The sequence below is a fragment of the Pygocentrus nattereri genome, chromosome 6 (genome assembly GCF_015220715.1).
Source record: "Pygocentrus nattereri isolate fPygNat1 chromosome 6, fPygNat1.pri, whole genome shotgun sequence".
Classification (NCBI taxonomy): domain Eukaryota; kingdom Metazoa; phylum Chordata; class Actinopteri; order Characiformes; family Serrasalmidae; genus Pygocentrus; species Pygocentrus nattereri.
In genome coordinates this window covers 23252287-23274930 of record NC_051216.1, presented here as the reverse complement: position 1 = coordinate 23274930, position 22644 = coordinate 23252287, and the positions used below count along the sequence as shown (strand labels likewise).

At 39.5% G+C, this 22644-nt stretch overlaps 2 protein-coding genes across 10 annotated transcripts in view; both read right to left on the bottom strand.

The window, feature by feature from the left end:
* The window catches only part of fmnl2a (formin-like 2a), a 78923-nt gene extending 62344 nt beyond the window's left edge, over positions 1–16579 (bottom strand). For all 8 annotated transcript variants that reach the window (XM_017692410.2, XM_017692414.2, XM_017692416.2 and 5 more), the window contains exon 1: positions 16466–16579. In XM_017692410.2, the coding sequence (XP_017547899.1) occupies positions 16466–16579 (114 nt within the window). The remainder of the gene's footprint in view (positions 1–16465) is intronic.
* Positions 16580–19271: 2692 nt separating this feature from the next.
* Positions 19272–22644, bottom strand: part of mylka (myosin, light chain kinase a) — an 83400-nt gene continuing 80027 nt past the window's right edge. Inside the window, exons 29-31 of one of the 2 annotated variants that reach the window (XM_037539491.1) lie at positions 22011–22101; positions 21446–21568; positions 19272–20187 (exon numbers count right to left, since the gene is read on the bottom strand). In XM_037539491.1, the coding sequence (XP_037395388.1) occupies positions 19946–20187; positions 21446–21568; positions 22011–22101 (456 nt within the window). In that variant the 3' untranslated portion in view covers positions 19272–19945. The remainder of the gene's footprint in view (positions 20188–21445; positions 21569–22010; positions 22102–22644) is intronic. The other variant, XM_017692409.2, reaches the window with a different exon arrangement.

The following is a 22644-nucleotide window of genomic DNA, read 5'->3' as shown; positions in this document are numbered from 1 at the left end:
CACTAAAACGTGCTTGTCATGCAGTAGTTTCATGCTGGCTGGACACGAGTTATAACTGAGGAGACACAAACAGTTACAGACACTCCCAGACAAACTAATCCAATCTGAATAGGGATTTTGGGCCAGACTTCAAACATTACCTAAGCACTGTAGATCTCTGTGGTCTGCTGAATATATACATGTAAGAGAATGTTGCTTAGACTAATTCTTATTTATGTTTTGCTTCATTATGAATACGGAAACACTGAGAACTGAACAAACTTTAAATCAGGAAAAAAAATATTGCATATCGCAACACTTATCTGTAATACAGATTTCTAAAATCACATATACACACACACACACACACACACAGACACACACACACACACACACACACACACATATATATATATATATATATATATATATATACACATACATAAATTATATATATATATATATATATATATATATACACACACACATATTATATATATATATATATATATATATATATATATATATATATATATATATATATATATATATATATATATTTTTTTTTTTTTTTTTTTTTTTTAATTATTTTTTTTTATATTACATTACAGGGCCTCTATTGATTCCCACTTCTAGTACTTTTTAGCAGCTCTGAAACGATAACATCAGCTCTTGAAGGATGAAACTAATCCTGGTAGTCTTCCATTTCCCACTGCAAGAAAAAAGAAAGTCAACGACAGTGGCTATTTAAGTGCCATAATTATTAGGGAGAGACCTGTTGTTACGTCTTAATAGCTGTTTTAAAAGAGCTTCAACAGCTACTCCGGGCAGGCCTGAGCATAGATTACATACTCCAGTAGCCATCATTATGAAAATATCTGTCTACAGCTGATACATGAAAATCTGTCCACAGACTGACAAAACGGCATGCAGCCCTGAGAGCATGCTGAAGGCACGTAAGCAACAAGGCAGTCAGTTCTGAACTGTCGTTAAAGCAATTATTCCATTAAAACAAGGTCAGTCCCTACTAGCAAATGGTAGCTGGTAGACTTAAAGCAGCCCCTCGTTATCCACAGAACAAGCTCATTCAAGAAATCTCCTTTATTACAAACAAGCACAGCTCTGTCCTTGGGTGGTGGTGCCTTAGACCCCAATCACTAAACACAGACTATCCGGTTAAAACACATAACCACAAGCATTTGGGACCGATTTGTGGAAAGTAAAGACACAATGATAATTGCAGTTGGGCTGTTTAAGAGCATTTGTTTGGTCGAGCCTACAGGCAGTGACAGTTTGCAGTTTCTGTTCATTCACCTGTGTAATATTTTTGACTGGAACAGATATTAAACAGCCTGGTAATTTACCACACTAGTATAATGCCATGAAGCACTACACTACCTGTCCAAAAGTATCCAGACACCCCTTCCAAGTAGTGAATCATACTTTATGGTGCAGACACAGGCATTCAAGTACACACAAACTTCTTGTAATTTCCACAGAACAACATTGCCAATAGAACAGGATGCTGTGACGCCACTACACATGAGCCTGAAGTCACCATGCCTAATGCCAAGCGTTGGAGAGAAGGGTATAAAGCCCCCAGCATTGGGCTGTGGAGCAGCTCTGGAGAGAAGGGGCATGAACAAATATCTTTGGGAGGAATTGGAGTGGAGTTTGTGATCTAGAACTAATCATTCAACATCAGTACCCGACCTCACTAATGTTCTTGTGGCCTATCAAATCATCACAGTAAAAATGTTCCAAAATCTAATGTAAATCCTTCCCAGAAGAGCAGAAGCTGTTACTGCAGCAAAGGGGGGAAAACTCCCCACTATTAATACCCTTAATTCCAGAAGACATGTTGAGCAGATGTGTATAAAGAGTGCCTCAAACTAGCTCTTTCCATCTACTAAGCAACCAAAAAACATGTTACACATTTCTTGGATGCTCACTGAAACAGAAATCAGTCTCAGGTGTGGTCAATGCCACACCGTACAGGGATGTCAGGCAGACACCGCCTGGCTATTATACAGGGCACACCATGATGCTGGCTCTTCAGTAACGTGTTTTCAGTGCTGTCAAACCTTGTACTTTTCAGTGATACCATACTGGACCCAGGAAATACCTCTGGCAACACTGCTAACTCACTACCACATGCTTGTTTTCTGCAAAAGAAAGTGGATTACTCATAACAGCTCACAACTTATTCATTGTGAGCTGTATGTATTTTGACCTCCCACTACTTAGGTGAGAGAGCAGGGGGAGTGAGAGAGAGAAAGAAAAGAGCAAGAGCATAAAAAATTAAGCTAAGCACTGTTGTTAAGACCACCAAACAGTGGCACTTGCCAGCACTCTCTCATCGAGCAAAGTCTTTCATAGGCTACAACAACGTCAAGGCTTTAGTAGCTGCGGTTTTTAAAAATTAACTTGATGAATGAGCGGGCTAAATGTTTGTTTGCTGTTTCCAGCCACAGAGCTGAAAGTTTTTCCAGACTATTATGAAATATTCATATAAATGTAATATTTCAGTGAATTATAAAACTTTAAGCTGCATGTTTAAATCAAGAGCAAGAAAAAAAAAAAAAAAAAAGAAATCAAGAAACATGACATTCCAGAAACCAATGGCTCTCAATTCTGGTCCTGGAGGTCTCCTGCTCTGCACATTTGAGGATTACCCTCACATCAATACACTTAATTTAGCTCAACTGATCAGCTAATCTATCAGCCCTTCCTGAGATGAAGTGATATGGTAGAGCTGTAAAAACCACTAAAATCTACATGGCAGTGGGGTCTCCAGAACCAGAACTGAGAACCACTGCTAAACCATAGTAATTCATCATGTGTCTCACTTCACCTTGTCGACACACCTTATTATAGAGTGCAAGATCAAACACTGTACAATATATGAATGAAAACGCTTGCCTTTGGTCACCCAAGCAACACAGTTGCCCAGCAATTACTGAACAAATGACTAGGCTACAAGTTACTTATATAAATAAGGTAAACTCAGGGGGGGGGGGGGGGTTGGGGGTGAAGTCAGGAAACTGTAACCTCAAGTTTATAGTGCTAAGGCAATTTATCACCATAATACTGCCACAGGTTACATCACAGTTTCCAGAAATCCTTAGAAATTATACACAATTCACAATATACAAGTTATATATTACATTAAAATTTGATGTCAAGCTTGAAACAACAAAAGAACCCTTTTCGGTGCTATATACAGCCAAAAAGGTTTTCAAAAAAAGGTTCTGATCCGAATCTGAAGAACCATTTCACCATGATCAGAACCATTTAAACATGTAAAATGGTTCGAGTGTTCAAACTGATAAATTTAAATTATCGGCCTACCAGTATGATTCCAATATCTTCCTGCATCTCTAAAACCAAAATGTATCTAAAACCCAGCATCCAGTCTGTTTAAATCCTTTTTTGAGGCAGACTCTCCATAGCTGAATTAAATCTGCTTCTGAATTACAGAAAACAAACTTTCTCTATAGTATGTTGTACAGTATGTCAATGTGTCTATGGAGTAAGGGGCTCTAAGCATTAACCTGTATGGACAGATCGCTGCATCGTTCACTCTCTCTGTGAGCAGTAACGTAGGCCCACACCAAACTCCAGCTCAATATGCAACACATTCAAATACAGTCGAACCTCCCATTTGAACAGCAGATGTTGCTCCTGGCAAAAGCTTAGCCTACAAACCCCTCCTTTCACCCGGACGCCTTCAAAAGGCACACAAGGCAAAAGGCACTCTCCCGGGACATGAAGCCACGGTGCATCAGTCTGGGCTGGGGAAAATAGTTCGCTTGGGTCTCATCCAAAAGCCAAAGTGTTTCAGCATCACTGAAGCCTAAGCACAAACATTACAGACACAAAGACAGTCTCTATACAATACAGAAGTCCATTAGGAGGAATAGAGCTTGGGCACTGTCTCTCTTCAGAGGGTGAGAGGGCCACAGGCCAGGCTTACTTTAGCAAGAACACAGTAGAGTACACACTACAGGGATTAACACAGATAAAAGATCAAGTTAAACTGAGAAGATCCAGGACATCAGGTAAAGAATGAAAGGCCCAAACGATGTGAAAATGTTGATTACTACTACAGATTTTTAAGGGGCTAAAATATTCCAAACCAGCTGATATAATTTTAGAATATTATAGTCTGTTATAATTTTATATTCTATCATGATGGATGTTCTGCATTCAGATTTACCAGTACTCTTGTATTACTGTTATATAGGCCTATTTAAAAAGAGGATCTAAAATATCTTTTCAGGCTAAATGCTGTCCCTGAAAGATTCTACTATATGGCTACGTTCACATAGGCTAAAGTGATACAGCACTGATGTTTTCAGAGCTGTGTGGACGCACAGATCTTTTCAAAGCTGGTCTGAACAATTTAACGCTATGTTCACACTGCAAGCCTCAAGAAAGCACCACTTCCACCTTAACACTGAATGACTGTGCAGGCACAATGAGAAAATCATCCGATCTGACTGTGCTCATTAAGGGTGCAGCCTGAAGAAATAACTGTTGACGTTCTGTCAAATGTCTATGTATTGTTTTGCTGAGATATCTACTGAAGTTAGCATGCTAACCAGCTAGCCCCATCTAGTCCTGTCTCGTAATACCACTTTGTACCTGAAGTGATAGTGAGACACTGTAACGTCTAGTAAACATAATGATGGCTGAAGCTCTTGGCAAGCAACCTTGATCACCACTGCCGCCCACTCCTGCCAAGAAACCACATTTGGCAGCAAAGAAAAGTAGTGACATAAATAGAAGCAAAACAAAAGTTAACCTTGGCGCTGCTTTGCACTGCTGGGGGCTGCTCTTGGCAAGTAAAGGGATGAAGTTTGATGCTGAACATTTCTTCTAGACTGGTAAGCCTATGCTAAAATAGACGATTTGGCAAGAAATGAAGTGAGTGGCAGGACTGTGCATTTCCTTGATAGAGGTGGACACCACAACTTTCTGGTGAAATGTTGGCCCATGTTGCATGAACTCGACAGTTTGGGTCATCTACCATACTGCTAAGTTACGGTGGTTTGGCCATGAATCTGAAATCTATCCAATCTCTGACCACATATTACACATCACCATGTTGCACAATACCGAGTCAGTATCGGCACTAATACTGGCACTTAAACGCCGTACCGGTAACTGTGACGGGAATATAGACATCTATGACCAATACCGCAATGCAATTTCTGATAAATATCAGAATTTATAAGCTAGGTAAAACAGAGTTAGTATCGGTACTTGTCATCAGCTGATATTTACAGATCAGGTAACGATATCGGTAGGAAGAAATAGTCATTAGTGCATCCCTAGTGGCACAAATCTGATTTTTTGCCTAAATATAACACAGACCTGATATTTTTAGAGCTGTATGGACACAAAAATCTGATTTCTTTTTAAAAATCAGATCTGAGCCACTTGCTCAATTCTGATTTTATGCTCAGATCTGATCTTTCTAACTCAATGTCTAACTAAGTAATCCAAATCGGTCATCAAGGTGAACAAACCTGTGTGATGAAGTGACCCACATGCCCAAATGAACCATGTGTATTACGAACAACAAAGAAACTAACTAGCAAAACTAAACGTTGCAAAGATAATTTGCTCTGAAAACCTCTCAGCTATTTGATATTAGAGCAAGGTGAAACTGAAAAAAGGGCAGAAGCTTTTGCTGTTACTAGCACTGACTTCAGATTAGGTGCCGCTGCCATGTGAATGCAAAAAATAACACGTTAATTGGAAAACACACACACACACACACACACACACACACACACACACACACACACAAATCTGACTTGATAGATCACATCTGCATGTCCATACAGGAACACAAAAGAGGTCTTTGTCAGACTAAGGAAACAAACATATTTGTGCCACTTCAACCTGGTAATGTGAATCCGACCTTTTTCACCTTCATATTGCTTTGATAATAAACAGCTGAAAAGCTGCTCAGGGCAAATTATCTTTGTAACAAAGGCTTGTTGTGCTAGTTAGCCGTTTGTTGTCATTCATGACGCACATGGTGCATTGGTGTGACATTACTGAGTTGTATGTGTGCATGCAGGTCATTTCAGGGCACAAGGTTGTTCATATTAATGACAGACAATGGTCACTTACGTGAATGTTAACCATCAGATTAGAAACATCAGATCTGAGCAAAACATCAGAATTTAGCAATGAAGCTTGTAAGTCTTAGTCACTGAGGAAGCAAAAATCTACTACAGGCAGAGGGATAAAGATTGAATCCTATCAGGTGACAAACTGCAATTTCCCCCTGGGATCAATAAAGGAATCTGAATCTGAATGTAGCCTTAACTAGTACATGCTTGCGCTGTGTGACGTCTGCATTTTTCCTCCTGAGGGGTAACAGAGTGACTGAGTAATTTGAGCATGATAGATCACTTAAGCAAATCTTAAGTGCTTCAATTAAAAATAGTACATTTTTTAAGTTACTTAGAAGAAATAGTAGATATTCGATATTTCAATATCGGTATCACTAAAGAGAAAGTGGTATTTTGCCATCTCCAATTACCAAGTGTTCTCATCAGCAGGTTTCTAGTTGCCATTACTATGGTAGGAACTGGAAACTTTCACAAACCACTGGGCTAAATAATAACATGCTGCGTATGTTTTGTTAACTCTGAATATAACATCTAGGAATAGGCAGAAAAGTCATTATTGGAAGATTCAGCGCTTTTATATTGAAACTGCAATTGGAGTGTAATATTCAGATTACAAAGGTTGTGATTTCAATTATAGTCTACAAACTTAAATCAGATTCATCTTTAGTAAAGGAAATAGTTCTATATGCAACCATGAACACTCAAAGAACCCTTCGCATGACTAAGTGTTCTCTGCATCACGAAAGGGTTCTGCAGATCGTCGTCAGAGAATGGGTTTTATATGGTTCTATATATTTTTGAAAAGAATTCTATATAGCACCAAAATTGGTTCTTCCCTTTTTACAGTAACAATACAAGGACCCTTTTTGGTTATATATGGAACCCTGTTCAAAAAGGTTCTATAAAAGGACCACCTATAGCACAGTCTCATTTAATGATGCCATTTAATGATGCAATGTGGATATTCAGGCTTTCTTGGCCAAATTTATAGGCCTCTGGAACACAGTGTTAGATTTAACATAACTTAATCTACGTAATATCACAAGGTACAACAAGGCCTACACAACGATGTAAAAGATTCAGTGCAATGGAAACAACTGCCTTACCAATTGTGTGGAATAAACCTACACACAAGCTTATTGTGCTATTCCCTATTTTTTCTCTGAGAATTCTTACCACTGTTTTGAGAGCAAATACAAAGAGTAACAGCTGGACCTGCTAGCAGCTTAACTCGTCAAAACTCCCCCACACACTTCTAGATACTCAAAGTGTCTAGTCACATCCTTGCTAAGGTTTCTAACAGCTGTCATCTTGGCCAGGACAATGAACCTAGAGTACTCCCATAATGCACTGCACGACAATGGGGCCGAGTGCCCAGAAGTGACTCTTTGGCTATTGTGTGGCAGCCTTGGTCATTCTGAGCACCGACTGTTAGCTATAAATGAAGCCATATCAGACCATTACATCACCATCCACCTGTTCCATGCAAGAGAACAACAGAACTGGAAAGAAATAATCTCTTGCTGATAAGAGTCAAGACCATTGAGTGCATGACAGTATGAGAAAGAGGGGCACAAATACGGAACATTGTTGGTTAATCAGTGCTAAGGGACTGACCATGTTATAGTCAGATGACTCATCTTATCAACAGCCTCTTGTTTCTTGAATGCCACTGCAGAAAGTGAACAAGCCACTTGGCTTTTATGAGGGTTTCTCAGTTCATTTGTTGGCTTATCACATACAGTTAGTAAAATACAATCAGCGTATAAAAGGCCATCAATCACAATATCAAAAGACAGTGCGTGTCGGTTCAAAGTTAAAAATTGACCAGCTGCATGTAGCAGAACAACAAAGGCCTTTTAAATGGTTTGTGGCTTTTAAGAACATGTTTAGGAAAACCCTTTGAATAGTATACAGACTTTATATTGCATGAAGGTTCCATACATTCTAACAAGGCTCTTCACACTCATATACAGTATATCCATTACAAAATGGTTGTTTAAAGAAATCATTCACTTCGATGTTCTTCAGGGGTCCAAAAGTGGTCCATTCACAGCACTGTTCCAAATAACCCTTTTTGGCATCTTTATTTTTCAAGAGAGCACATCATGCACCACTTCAACTCTCAAAGGAATAAATGAATAGGAAAAGGAAGAAGAAACTAAACTTTATAACTTTTCCTTTCAGATTACTAAACTGTATAAACAGTACTGTAGGGTGATGAGGTAACAAAAGGCAATAGAGTGCAAAGAAAAGCACTGTAGAAAATCAACAGGAGTCCAAGAACTTCTCTAAATATCCTAATTTCACAGTACAACGGTAGTCCCATGAGAATTGAAGTCAAAGTGCAACTACAAACTGCTGTTCCAAGTCAAAGCCAAGAGTTTGTTTCCCACACGGCATGCTGACATCCAGCCAGACTAGCCAGCCTACCCACCCCTTGGAGCGCTGCTTTGGTTTTTCACAACTAGCACTTTCATACACCACAGGCTCTGACTTCACAAAGCCCTTAAAGCCCAGAGCAATGGCTGGGCCTCCCTCCTCTCCAGCTACAGTATCTGCTTCTCACTGCTACAGCTAATTAGCTAAGGGAGCATCCTGGCACTTGAGCAGCATGTCACCAGTTGCCTTTCAATCAGAGACCCTGAACGGCCCAGCACCCCAAGCAGTACATGGATGGATAGATAGAGACTAGCGCTGAGCGCGGAGGCTCGTGCTGCAGAACGGAGCTGTGGATGCCGCGGGGTCTGGGTGCAGTGCCAGGCTCCGCACTGGGACAGAATAAAGAATGACTCTGTTCCTCTGGCTGGATGTATGGAATCTGCAGCCACTATCCTATCATGGCTCTGCAGCACAGAGAATAAGCATTGTTCATTTGTCTTAATGAAGAGTCAGTAGAAACATGCCAAGAATGTTCTCTGTGACTAAGCTGCTGATGTCATCAAGAGTAAAGAGAGGAGGCCTACTATTACTACAAAAAAAGAGCCTGAATCATAATCCAATCATAATTATGTATTTTGAATTAAACTATTTAAATGTATATATTACCAGTAGAAGTGTAACAATACATAAATGTTACAAAACTATCAGAAAACGCTCAGATAATAAGCTACAACAATTACAGTTAGTTTCATGACCTTAGGCTGCCACTCACATTCATGTTTCCAAGTACCAACACAGCCATCATTTCAAAGTATCTGCAACAGGACATGATATAAAAAATGAATACTTTTACTTTAATAAGGCAGATAATATGACAATAATAAATGTTTAACATAAGTTAAAAATGAGAAGACCACTAACTACGCTACCTACTGTAGCTAATGTTAACTAAGTCTCGAAAACAATGAAAATATATTTCTCTGACAAATAACATGTTGGCAAATTGTCCACTGAGGAGAAAATAAGACAACAAATCCTCATCAGCATCCAGCAAGACACTGGTTAACTCTGATAGCACATCTTAGCTGAAGAGGTAGCCTCCATCCAACAACACAGAAAACACAAATGCCCCTTACTGGCTATTTTTACATAATAATACGTTTCTGTGCTTGCTGCTATGTTTTGTGCAACACCAGTGCTGTCACCTAAAAAAGTAAGCCTACATCCACACTTTATTTTTATCTGAAGTCTTTTATATTTGTGTTTTAGTTTTCTGCAGCTGTTGGATACAAATTTGGCATTAATTCAGATACATAAACACAAATACCATTTTTGTGGAGAGAAGTAGAGGATGTGTGGGTGTTTTCTAGTATGAATAATACCTTCTGAAGCCTTCTGAATGCACCATTATCCCTCTTGCACACAAATGTTTTTTAAGGACAAGGTAGATATTTATAACAAAGACTAATTTACTTCCAAATAAGCTGAACTGACCACACTGGTTTTTTTATTTAAATTTAATACATCACCTTTCACTGAGAGTTAGTGGTCTGTGACTTTACTTCATCTGTTATCTTTTTTTTGTTAAATTCAGTATTTGGTTGTCTATTTTGAACAGCATGAAGAACTCACAGAAAAATCTGCAAACACTAGAAAAACAAGCAGCATTTTAGAGAAAAGGTAGCTGCAGTGATTAATTCAGTGCATGTGGCTAACAAAGGCTGGGGAAGGCTCTGTGTGACCAAACACTGGGAGTCTCTCCCAGGAGGAAACACCGTTTAAAAGACAACCAACTCTGTTTCGTCAGATGTGATTTAGCGCAAACAAAAACAAACGTATGCGCACAAATAATGGATTGCTTTTAATCATAAACGACTAAAGAGGCAGTCTGGACTGTCTCTGCACACAGCTAATCATCAGAGGATGGGAATATATAGTGTATTATCCTGTATGGCTCCACTTTTGCTCTGTGCACTGTATAACAATTACAGTAATCATTGTGAACAGATCAAACATTGAGTACAGTATTTCTGAAGTCACTAATCTGATTCAGACTCATATTCTTGAGTCACAGTACTGAGACAAACAATCCAAAAACTTGTGTCAAATCAAAACAAAAAGGAATAAAAAGATCAGGGTCTGCTTGCTGCCTTTAAGTAAAGCCTCTTAGATGTAATCTGGACTGCCTATTGAGAAGGGACAGCTATAACAAAACCTAAGCCAGTAACTCCCATATGGCAGTCAAAGCAGGTCCGTAACATCCCCGTAAAGCTACTGTTCCATTTGCCAGGGTATTCAGCAGAGCCAAGTTTAGAGCCATGCCTGAATTTAGGACTGTTCCCATAAGAAAGCCATGTTTCCCCAGCATACAAGACATTTCCATGTGAGACCCATGACTGTTAGAGGAAAAGCTGTTTCAGAGACATGTGTCAGGTTCACGTTAATGCATCGACTCATGTGACCAGCATGTGAAACACTGCTCTGCATGTTTAGCCAAGTTTTTGCCATGGTCTGACACCGAAATAAACCATAACATATGGAAAGTGTAGATTTAAGCCTGCCAATATGGAATGCAGGTACTGCAATTAAAGCAAACTCATACATAGCTATGTAATTAATTATGTAATTACACTTGGCAAAAACAGAAACAAAGTCCCAGCAAAAGTCTCGATTTAACTGGCTACATTAGATGTAGTCTGTTTCAACCAAGGGCTTGTTTTTTTTCCCTTTTTACCCTTTGGGGCCTGATAAACACTGGAACAGAGCTCCATACAACAGAAACCTTTCCTTTTTAAAGTGAAAAACACTCTCATTCAAAGCTACGCTGCAACCTCAAGTTATCATTCTTCTCCCTGGAGAAACAGTTAACAGCAATGCTCCTGCAACTATGGCAACCATACTGATGCTTGAAGACATGCTCTCGTCCAAAAGATCTGGCTAAATGCCAGGCTTTGCTAACTCATTTTTACAATCAATCAATAAATAAATAAATGTGATCTCACTTTTCAAAAGAAAGCAATCAAGAAATTATTTTACTTAAACAAAAATGAACAGACAAAAAAAGCAGATTAATCAAAACAAGTAGAAATGCAGTATTAACATTGTATATTTTTTTACTAGGCTACACCGTAGCTGAAAAGTCCCTCACTTGGTGAAAAAACAAAGGACTACATTTCCATTTCATGGTCAGAGTCACATGTGAAATAGCTTGCATTGTCTTGGCGAAGACTGAACGTCATGAATAAGTCTGGTTTGAGAATCAGTCGTAGTTGGAGAGGTCCTTGTATTCCTGTGAGTGTCAGGTCAAATCTACTTTAACCAAGCAACATTACACTATGAAAGGACCTCTTTCTGTGTTAGGACAGTAAAATCATCCAAGGGTGAACTTCAGCCTTTCCAGACAATATGCACTAAAATACTGTTCCTCTGGATATCTGCAGCATTTCAGTTGCTGTTCTGAACCAAAATGCAGCTCACTTCAAAAAACTATAAGGATTGTTTGACTCTCCAACTGAAAAGTTATTATTTATGCATAAAAGGTGAATATTCATCACAGAATTAAAAGGCCTTTATAATAACATGGCTGTGGAAAAAAGACAAGTTACCCTTTTGTATTTTTTGCTCAGAGCCATGTCATAGTGTCCTCATAATATTTCCTTCTGTTTACGTTTTACAGTAATAAAACACTGGAGATCTCCAGTGGAACCGTATTTCAGTACATACTACCTTAAAAGCAGCCATTTTCTGTATTTTGTTTATAGATGTGTTATTATTAAGGCGTTTCATTTCTAAGGAAATATGGCTTGATTATTCACTTTTGTGTATTATTTCTAACCGCTTTCCAAAAGGGTGTCAGCATAAATGTTTATATATCCATTGGCTTACCTTTAATTCTTCTGAAACAAACCAAACCATCTCAACAAATCTATGCACAGTCAGTCATTCTGTGGTTTGCTAATTTAATTTACAAAATAGATTAGGACGCAATTACAAGCAGATATTCCACAACACAAAATCCACAATGCTCGTGTACTTAAAAGCACAATACTTCAATCAATAATCCTCTGACAGCAGCTCTCTGATTTCAGAGCTGAGGAGTCAGACCATCAATAAGGCAATTATTCCCTCAGCCTGCCAGAAGCTGGCATGCATCTTGGCTTTAACAGCAGTAAATAACTCTAAGAGCTATTCTCAAACACTCCTAATGTCTCCATCACTGCTTGCCAAGAGTGAAGACATCATCACTGTCACAGCTTGCCAACCGCTGATATGGCACTGCAGACTACTGAGAGAAATGCGCTACAGTCTCGTGAGCAAATACTCTAACAGAGCAAAGCGAGTTAGACTGTGACAGTAGATTTGTTGTTTTGTTAAGAATTCTGTATCAGAGAAGCTCAGCACATTTTGGCAGGCACAATTAATGATGTTTTAGATATGCTAAACAGCTGGCCTGCTGACTGCAGTGTCAGCAACTTTAAACAATGAAGCATTTAAAACAGCATCAGTCTTCAGTCATCATAAATCAGTGCTGAGTGTGCCACAGATCACGACAGGCAGGTGATTGTGGAGAAGACGGGATTAGGAATAAAGGCTCCAATCTGCTATAGCAAGGTCGTGACGTCAGATCGACGGACAGAGAGGGATTCATCCGCACGCGACATGCAGCAATTACAACAACAGGAACACTGTGACAAGCATTACTGACCCCTATGAGAACAGACTAAAAAAATGTATGGGGCAGGGGGTGAGTGTTCTCCGCAGAGGTACATACAGCGCTGGGTTATCCTGACAAAATTCAATTTCACAATATTTTCCTAATATATCACTGTATCAGATGATATTTCTATTTGCATTGAAGGGCCCATATCATGGAGAACTCACAGTGCTTCACTGTTCTGAAATAAAGGAGGTGTAAACACTGACAAAGTATTCAAAATGCACCATTCTACACAGTCCATATATACGCTAAGCAGCAAAAAGAGCCCATTATTAAAGTTTTGTGACATCATGAAAACATTTACACATATCCACCTATTCAGCCTACAGCAGCTTACCTGACCACTCATGGTGAAGTTATAAGAAGCGTTTCAGCCCAGGCTGCTTTTTGAATAAGGCACAATACACTGTGGCCAAACAGACCGAAGGTCAACTACATATATCGGTCTTCAAGGCACAGCAACAAAAACAGCAATGTCAGTAAGTGGATCTCATGGGGGAAAAAATTTTAAAAAAGAAAAAAAAAAAGGATATGGGTCCTTTAATGAACCCATGCATACTGAGTACTGATACTCTACTCTAAAAGAATGTCTTACAAATTTGACACAGTTTGTTACGACTGGACCGTTTCGTTCCATTATTTTCTCTTAAAATTGCACCCAAGTAATCTTACACTGCATTAAAAATGAACCAGATAAACACAACATTTTCAGAAATGTAATGTGTTTTATTTACTTTTCATTTTGAGCTGTGTTTTTAAAACCAAACAATTCACTCAGCAAAAGATGTGCACTGCAGTTAGCAGTCAGGTCCTGGTATACATGTAAAATGGGTAGAACAGAAAGGGCCACTCGACAACTTACACTGCTACTTTACGGTCATTACATCATGAATATAATGTTCATTATCTATGAAATATAATGCTGAAATTTGCTAAAAGTGAAAAGCAATCATCACAGCATACCAGTACAGACGACACAAAGCTCAGCACAAACGAAAGCAAAGTAAGCTCAAGCTGGGACATTAACTATAGCCTTAGGCACTGTGTGAGAAACAGTGACACATTAAACTGAACCAACTCCATTTCCTCCAGGCATGCTTTAACTTTCCACTCCACCTTTTGGGCCCCAGGCTGCTTTGCCATCAGGGACCTTAAGTGTTTTATCGTCTAAGTGGCGTGTGTGTGCATGTCTGAGTGTTAACTGGAGTTGCCCAGGTCACGCTGAGGAGAGTTAGTCTAGAGCTAGTGGAGCATTAGGTCTGACGGTCATGTCTGACCCACATTTATACGTCCTCATAAAACCGGGGCTAGCAGACAGCCAGGGCTGTGCCACCGACACACACAAACACACACAAAACAGAAGAACAGTAATCAAACACACACACAGGTGCAGAGTATGTGGATGCCAATTTAACTACAGATCTTGGGCATGTGGCAGTTCTTAATACAACTGGAAATGTTATGGCACTCCAACATTAGGTGTCTATATCAAAAGAAGCACCAGATACAGAAGCTATTTACAAGATTATTCTTCAGTAAACGTATTTTAGAGATAGAATAGGATGTAATAAAGAAAACAGTAAGACCTCGTCCAGTGTGTGGAAAGCAAACACGTTCTGCTTTGGGTACAGCAGGGTCAACCCCCCTCAGCTTAAGGCATTCCAACAAAGTCAACCCCTCATGGTGCTCAGCCTAGAACTACTGAGTAAAGTCAAGAATATGTACTCATATTTATGATCATGTAGCATGCATATATTAATTGCTATGACTCCCACTAGCTACATGATCCAGGCAGGAAGCTGTTTTCATTCCAAAGCTACCACAGCTCAGCCAAACTAATTAGACCAAACATACACATTTTAACTTTTTAGTCCTTAGATTTACTTTCCCCTTGTTTTGCTCTCATATCAGTGGAACAAAACTATATGTTGTTTGGGATGTAAAAGTTTGAAAAGTTTAAAGCCTTTAAAAGCCACATCAGAAAAAGCTTTCTTAACATGAAACGTTTATGAATATCCTACCCTAGACATTGCTTTATGGTAGTGTTGAGGAAAACCTTTAGGCTACAATGTACTATTCAAAATCTATCAATGGTGGAGAGAAATCTTTAGGGTGTTACAGTGCAATAACACTTTGATTTCTATATTTAGACTATTTTACCTCATCATCATCCTTATATATAAAAACTCAGAAGGCACGTGTAGTTTCACTGGTAGTTTGGATAGTAAATAAAATGTCTATTAGTGTTGTCATCATGATCTGTAAAGAAATCTGAGTTGGTAGCTTTTTTTTCGCCTTTATGATCAATGATCTCGATCCGAATTAGGTATTTGTATTCAAATCACCCAGTGAACCTGAACACGTGAGTGTCTGAGTTTCTCCTTTTTCTTGACTCTTTGTATGTGATGTTGATATTGGTAAATTACTGGTAAATAAATGCAACAAAGTTTTTCTCTGGGTACCATTTTGCCTCACCCTGCATGTACCCCTCTACCCTGAACTTCATTCGAAAATACATTTTAAACTAAAACCTTGCACCAAAACAGTGTCTCGGGCATCATATTCTGAACCAGTGTCAATAACGGCGTCAGACGTCTGGTTCCCATCACCACCACTGTGAATGAGTGTGACTGTGACAACCTAACGTTTCAGTTTCTCTACAACGGGGCATTTCACATCAAACCACCCTCAACCACTTTGTCTGTATCCACTGAATTATTCAAGTTACACATTTTGAAAAAGGTGGGACTTTCCTTTTAAAAAAGCGAGGAATGAAAGGGGGTGGGTAGCGCTTCAATTGTAACTTAAGTCCATGTCAGCAAACTTTTTCTGATTACCCTCGCGTAATTTATCAAAGTGTCAGGCAAGAAAGGCAGTTAGCTATCCGGCCTAGTTAATACAAAACTCGGAAATGGACGGCTGACTTAGCTATAACGAACAAAACCTGCGTTTTCTTTAAGTGAACTATCGCTAGTACGATTTGTAAACTTTTCTTCGCGACGACAGCTGGGCAGTTGGGCTAACGTTAGCGGGTTAGCTTACTAGCTCATTAACTCCACACAATAGCGGGCAGCGAGGGAGTGACTGGACAGGCTGCGAGTGTCCACTGGCCGAGCCCACAGCGAGACAGAGAGATGTGCCACAGAGAAAAACGGCGATGAACCCGGGCAGGACTGCAGTGAGCCAACACGGCCAGAGTAAACTAGCGTTAAAAAAGTTAGCGAACTTTACTCACCAAAACTATGGCGAATTTTTCCTCTAGTTCCCCCGGGTCCGGCATGGGCAGCTTTAAAGGCATGCCGTGTCCCCTCATGTCACTGTGCTGGTCCATACTCCCCGCGTTGCCCATGTTTTAGTCCGCTGTTGTGCCACTTGTACACTCTTGTGTCTGACTTTAAAACGTTGAGCCGCTTGATTTATGATCGCTGCGTTTTCTGCCTTTTCTGGCTCTGCGGCTGCTGCGGATCTCAGACTTTAGCCCTGCTGCTGCTGCTGCTGCTGCCGTGCCGTTTCACGAAAAATCCAATTAGAAGAAAACAGTAAGACTGGATCGACCCGACCGAGCGACTCTTCCTCGAGCATTATTATACCGCCAGGACTGATCCGGGAACAACTTAATACCAGCGACAGCCGAGCATCTGCATGTGAAAGAAAAACGTGTCTTATCCGTATCTTGCACAATTTCCACACCACTCCCAGTGAGCTGGATAGGTGACGATGTGCATGATTCAGACTTGGTGGTTCCCCGTCTGCACAGCTAGAGGGCTACTCCTTCCAGTGCTGACCACTTCTTGATTCTCCCTCCTCTCCTCTCCTCTCCGCTCTACTCTGTGCTCCGTTTACAACCGCATCCTTACACAATACTCCCTTTCACGCTGGCCTCCCACTTTTGGGCGTGCCAGAAGTCCTACTTGTGGAGACCGTGTTCACTTCTGTTGCATGCTGGTATTTGAAGTTTCCCGGTTATTAGCTAACAGCCTAACTTTTTTCAAAGATCAACAATCCCAGCTTAAACAGAAAGGAGCGAGAGCTTCATTAGTACGTAACCAACAAAACATGTTTTATTTCTCAACTGACACCCACAGGTGGCCTCTTGTCCAAAACTCCAGTGACATCAGTAGGGAGTGCTCTTACTTGTCCAGATGGACAATTTAACAGAACTTGCAGGGCGTTATCCATATCAGAGTTCAGCTGGCAACAACCAAAACTCACAGCTGAGTCTGAACACATGCACTTAAATGTCTCAAGACTGACAGCCAAACTCTTTGTACTTTGGGGACCGAAATGTTTTACGCCATAATTTCTGTAGAAATGTGTGCCTCACATGCTGGCGTACATCACGTAGTCATGTGTACAGGCGTACCCTAAAAAGCAGTAAATAAGTTACGCCTACCAGCATCACTATAGAGCCACAGGGGTACACAAAACTTCAAATTCCAATTATCTGTCCACTCTGAGCTTAAAGAGATCCCATTCTTTTGTCAGCTCCCACTCTTGCAGTTTGGATGGGAACTGTGCTTGTGGTGTTGAAGGCAAAGGGGCATTGAATTCATCTGAAGTGAAAGGATTAATTTAGTGATGTGTTTGAGTGTGTTCGTGTGAGTCAGGGTTCCTATGTGCCAGAGGGGTCAATAGTTCTTGGTACAGAGAAAAAGGACAACTTTAATACAAGGGCCCAGGTCATGGAGCACCTTTATTTTTCAAATAAAGGGTTTTGAAATGTTGTTAAAGGTTTTTCAAAGGTACCCATCACTACCCAGTCCATATATGGAAACTAAGCTACAAAACCAACCCATTTTGAATGAATTGTGTCTGTGATGTCACAAGATCCAACTCATTTACATATTAGCCACCTATGCAGCCTACAGCACTTTAAGGGCACCTTAAGGAAAAATACAATACATTAAAATTTTAGTCCACATAAAATAAACAGGTTTGCTTCCCAAGGACATGGCCACACCAAGCCTGACCAGAAATCAAGTATTTTCTTCCCATATCAAATATTTTCTTCCCATGTATTTCCAAGTGAAACACTCCATTAGGGAGGGTCCCTGAGCTAGCGGAGCATTTTTGCTCAGTGATAACTGGGGGTGGAAGAAGGGGAAGGTGAGACATGATATTATATAATCAAAACCTAGAATATGTTTCCAAAGTTGGCAAAAATCTATCAAAGACTACAGAAAAAATGTATTTTAAATAGTATAGTGTGATCAGTCATGCTAAATCATAATATAACCAGGGACATGAACAAACAAGGTAAAGGGGTCAATTTTGATTTCAGGTAAACATTCTGTAATTTCACTCCCTGTAGAGTGGAAGGAAGTGTGACAGTCAATAGGAACACAGCCTACAGCTGGTGAAACTTTAGTAACCTAAAGAGACCCTCTGCATTTTAAGTGCACTACAAGGAAATGTAAAATGCCAGACAGATGCCAAAAATAAAGTTAGAACAATAAAATCTCTATGTCAGGGGATCTCTGAGGGACTTCAGCTCACAGATGTTGCTAAATTCGTCTGCAACGCAGCCAAAGGAGGCAGTGTTCTTAGGCTTGGATTGCACACTCACGAGAGAGCAGAGAAAGAGAACACACAGAGGAGACATTGTAGTCAGAGCCAGAGATGCCCCACACTTAAACCATGCTCATTCTTGAACTCAGTAAGGAGAGGGCCTCATTCAAACCAGCAGATGCTTATCGTTTTTGAGGATGAAGTGTTTAACAACATTCATTTCCATTTTCCCTAGTTAAGTATTTATAAAAGGGCCTCATAGGGAATTCCATGAGCATGTTGTGGACCAACTGTGTTTGTTATTTGAATTCTGCTGTTATATTACTTTAAAACAGTTCAGAAAAAAGTCCTTGTGGATGAATTTGGTCATGGGAGGGTCCTGTTCTCCGCTCTAGTGGGTGGGAATTTTGCACAGGACATCATGAAGCAATAGCAACATCTAGTGGACGTGACTTTTGGTCTATTCTGCTAACCCGCTACACATCCCGAGATTGCTTCCACTGATTTTTCAAAACAATACAAACTAGAAACGGTTATTTGTGGTAAAAATTTATTCTATAACAGTGAGTTACTACAGTTGTAGTGTTCTCAATACAATGTAATCTACACTTTGTCAAACTAGTACATATAAAAATTAAGCAAACATAATCTACATACATATGTAACGTAAAACATACAAATTTAACTTCCTGTAAGTGCTGTTATTCTGAAAGATGGTGATGAGTGAGTGGCAACGTCTCCAAACAAATGCATCAAAGCATTAAAGCTAGCAAGTCTGTGCTTAAATAGTAGTACATACAATCATTCTAATAGAGAAGCTCTCTCACACACAGTAATGCTGGTCTCTGAGCACACAAACACACTTGTGAGTTCAGGATTGTTTGTTTAAAAAGCAAAATAAAACTTAACGTATTTAAATACTGCATATATTCCATCCCACGAAACCTGGAATGTGAGTAACATTAAAGTAATTTTATAAATACCTCAACACCTGATATTGTGTCTGGTGTTCACTGTCAAAATGATATAAAGTAGAAACAAAGAGTAAAAGTGCAATAAAAGCAAACGTAGAAAAGTGATCCAAACCCATCTTCACTTTACCTCCATCAGTCCAAGTGAGTGAGAGTAAAACCAACAAGCTAAGAAGAGAAACAAAAAAGCATAATCCAAAAAAACCCCCCAAGAAATATAATTCATTTTGTACTACTTATTCCTCCTCTTCCTCTTCCTCCTGCCCTCCTCCCATCACCTCTACAATCAGTTCAGCCGTACAGATGGCCTCCCCGAGGCTGTTGACCGCCTTGCAAGTGTACTTTGCGTCATCATCTCCGCTGACCTCAGAGATGACCAGGCTGCAATTCCCATCCTCATCGTAATCGATCTGAAAATGGCGCGTCTCTTTAATGGGCTGATCGTCCTTATACCACACCACCTCAGGGTCTGGATAACCTGGGGGTAAACAAATACAACGTGATCGCAGGATAATCTGAGGGTAAACATAAACATGTAAACACACGACAGCTAAAGGGTAAATAAACACGCAAGTACATGTTTACATAAGTTTACAGATAAATAAATAGAAATTACATATGAGGGATATATATATAACACACACACACACTGTAAATCCTGATCTTTTCTGTTACACTTTTTAAATGTCACACTCTTCCTCTGAGAACAAACCAGGAACAGCTTGATTGTAACATCTGTTTGAAACCTAATCACCACAGGATTTTTTTTTTTCAATATAGTTTTTGTTCTCAAATAAGGGAACAGCTGTGTCATGCTCAAACCCTAAATATATGGATTTACAGTTATGATATTGGCTATTGAAACATACAATACTGTGTAAAAATCTTAGCAGCAGAAAAAATATTTAAACTATTTAACTCAGTCGTGTGTTTTTGCCTGTAAAAACTCTGTATAACACCAGAATAAGTCAAAAGAACTAAAAAACAGTAACAAGAAAAACAAAAAATTACAAGATTTTCTTGTTTTAAAAAGTTAATCATATATTTGTTAGAAGAAGGCAAGCTTGATTCCTGATTTTCTGTGCTCTCTAGCCACTGCATGGAGTTCAATTCCATGAGCAGCACACCTGATTGAAAGCTGCACTATGTAACTTTGGGACGTTTGTGATGAACATGCTTTCAGAGGATGTAAGTGGTTTATCTACTACGGTCATCATATCTTCATCAGCATGAAGCTGGTTTTGCATTTGAGACCTAAACATTGAGCCAGATCTTTTTTTTAGACTGCGTGTGGCATTAATATGTAAAGACGTGCATTATAGTTAAAAAAAAAAAAACTGTTACAGGGTGACTTGCAATACACACACACACACATTTTTGTGTTTTTTTCTTCTGCTGAGCAACGCTACTTCTTTCAATCAAAAGAATTTAAATAGTGCAGCTTTAATTCAATGAAGAATTAATTAGCTGAATTATGTTTCAGATGGTAACTGACAATACTGCACTTACTCAAGGCGAGGTGTGGAAATGGTTAAGCTAACACACTGACACATAAAATGACAATGTATTGATTGTCTTTATTCTAATATTAGTGTTAATAAAATTTTCTGCCCCAATAAATGGCTTTATGTCATTTTCTCATATGCCCTAAGACCTTTGCGCAGTGCTGTGAGTATCAGCTAAGACCAAGATAAGCAGACATGCTTGGTGAATTGCTACAGTCTATGATCCAGTACCCTCAATCTTGCAGTCGAAGCGTGCAGCACTGCCCTCCACCACCTCCACGTCCTTAATCACTGAAGTGAATGTGGGCTTCATCGGGCTCCTCTCCTCACTCTCCTCTGGGAACTGGTATTCACCTGCATCAACACAAGCCATGCAACATGATGAGAAATATCATAAATAATATTATTATGAAAAGCAAAGACCAGGAAGGCCTGAATTAAACACAGATAATAAAAAATTGCAGTCAGAACAGTAATGTCAGTGTTAAATGACACTGTGAAGAGTATATTAGTCAGCTGTGTCATTGTGCAACTTTCAATTACGGGACATTAAGAAATTACATGGTCAAATTGACATTCCAGAAGAAAATATTTATTACATTTTTCCACATTAATGACATCACTTCTCTAGGCTTCGATGAACTAATTAACATTTTGGACATCCATTAATGACGAACCAGTGCCCATCTCTGTGGGCATTAACCAGACAGGGTCAGGAGTTCAGCAGCTGGCATTAATAAAACACAGCAATGGTTGAGAGAGTCTGCATGGGGAAGAAAAGCTGTTGCCATGGTACCTTCTGTAGGGGAGCCCTTCTTGGCATGGACACCAGCCATCATAGCCATGGATGAGAGTCTGCCTATTGCACGCACCGCATGACCCGTTTTCTGTAGAGATGATTAATGTACATGTTAAGGACATATTTGTAGATTCTTACTGACACTAGGAGTCTAAATCAATGTCTATAGATTAGCACCAACAACAATCTTCAAAGCCTGCAGAAAAGCATGTATTGCTGGAGATAAATAAAGGGATGTTTAGGGGTGTTTTATCCATTATGCGCACTTGAAGACTCCCTACCAGTTGCCAGGAGTAAATAAAGAAGATCTAATCGTATTGAAATATATTTTCTACTAGCTGTTTGTATGATACGCTGGCCAGTTCTCACATTCTTCTTCTTCTTATCATTATTTTTCATGTAACACATTTTTCATGCAAGTTTCTTACTGTTATATGTATTTTGAATATCCTGGATGATACTGTCTTTTAGCTTTGGCCAAAAGTCTGCATATATTGTCTTATGCACTTATTGATTATCTTATTTTTGAAGATTTATCTGTAGGGGTACTTACTGAATACTGTGCTGATTGTGTTTTTGAACTGGTTGGTTGTGATAGGGTTCAGTTGGTCTAGGTTAATAATGCAGATCA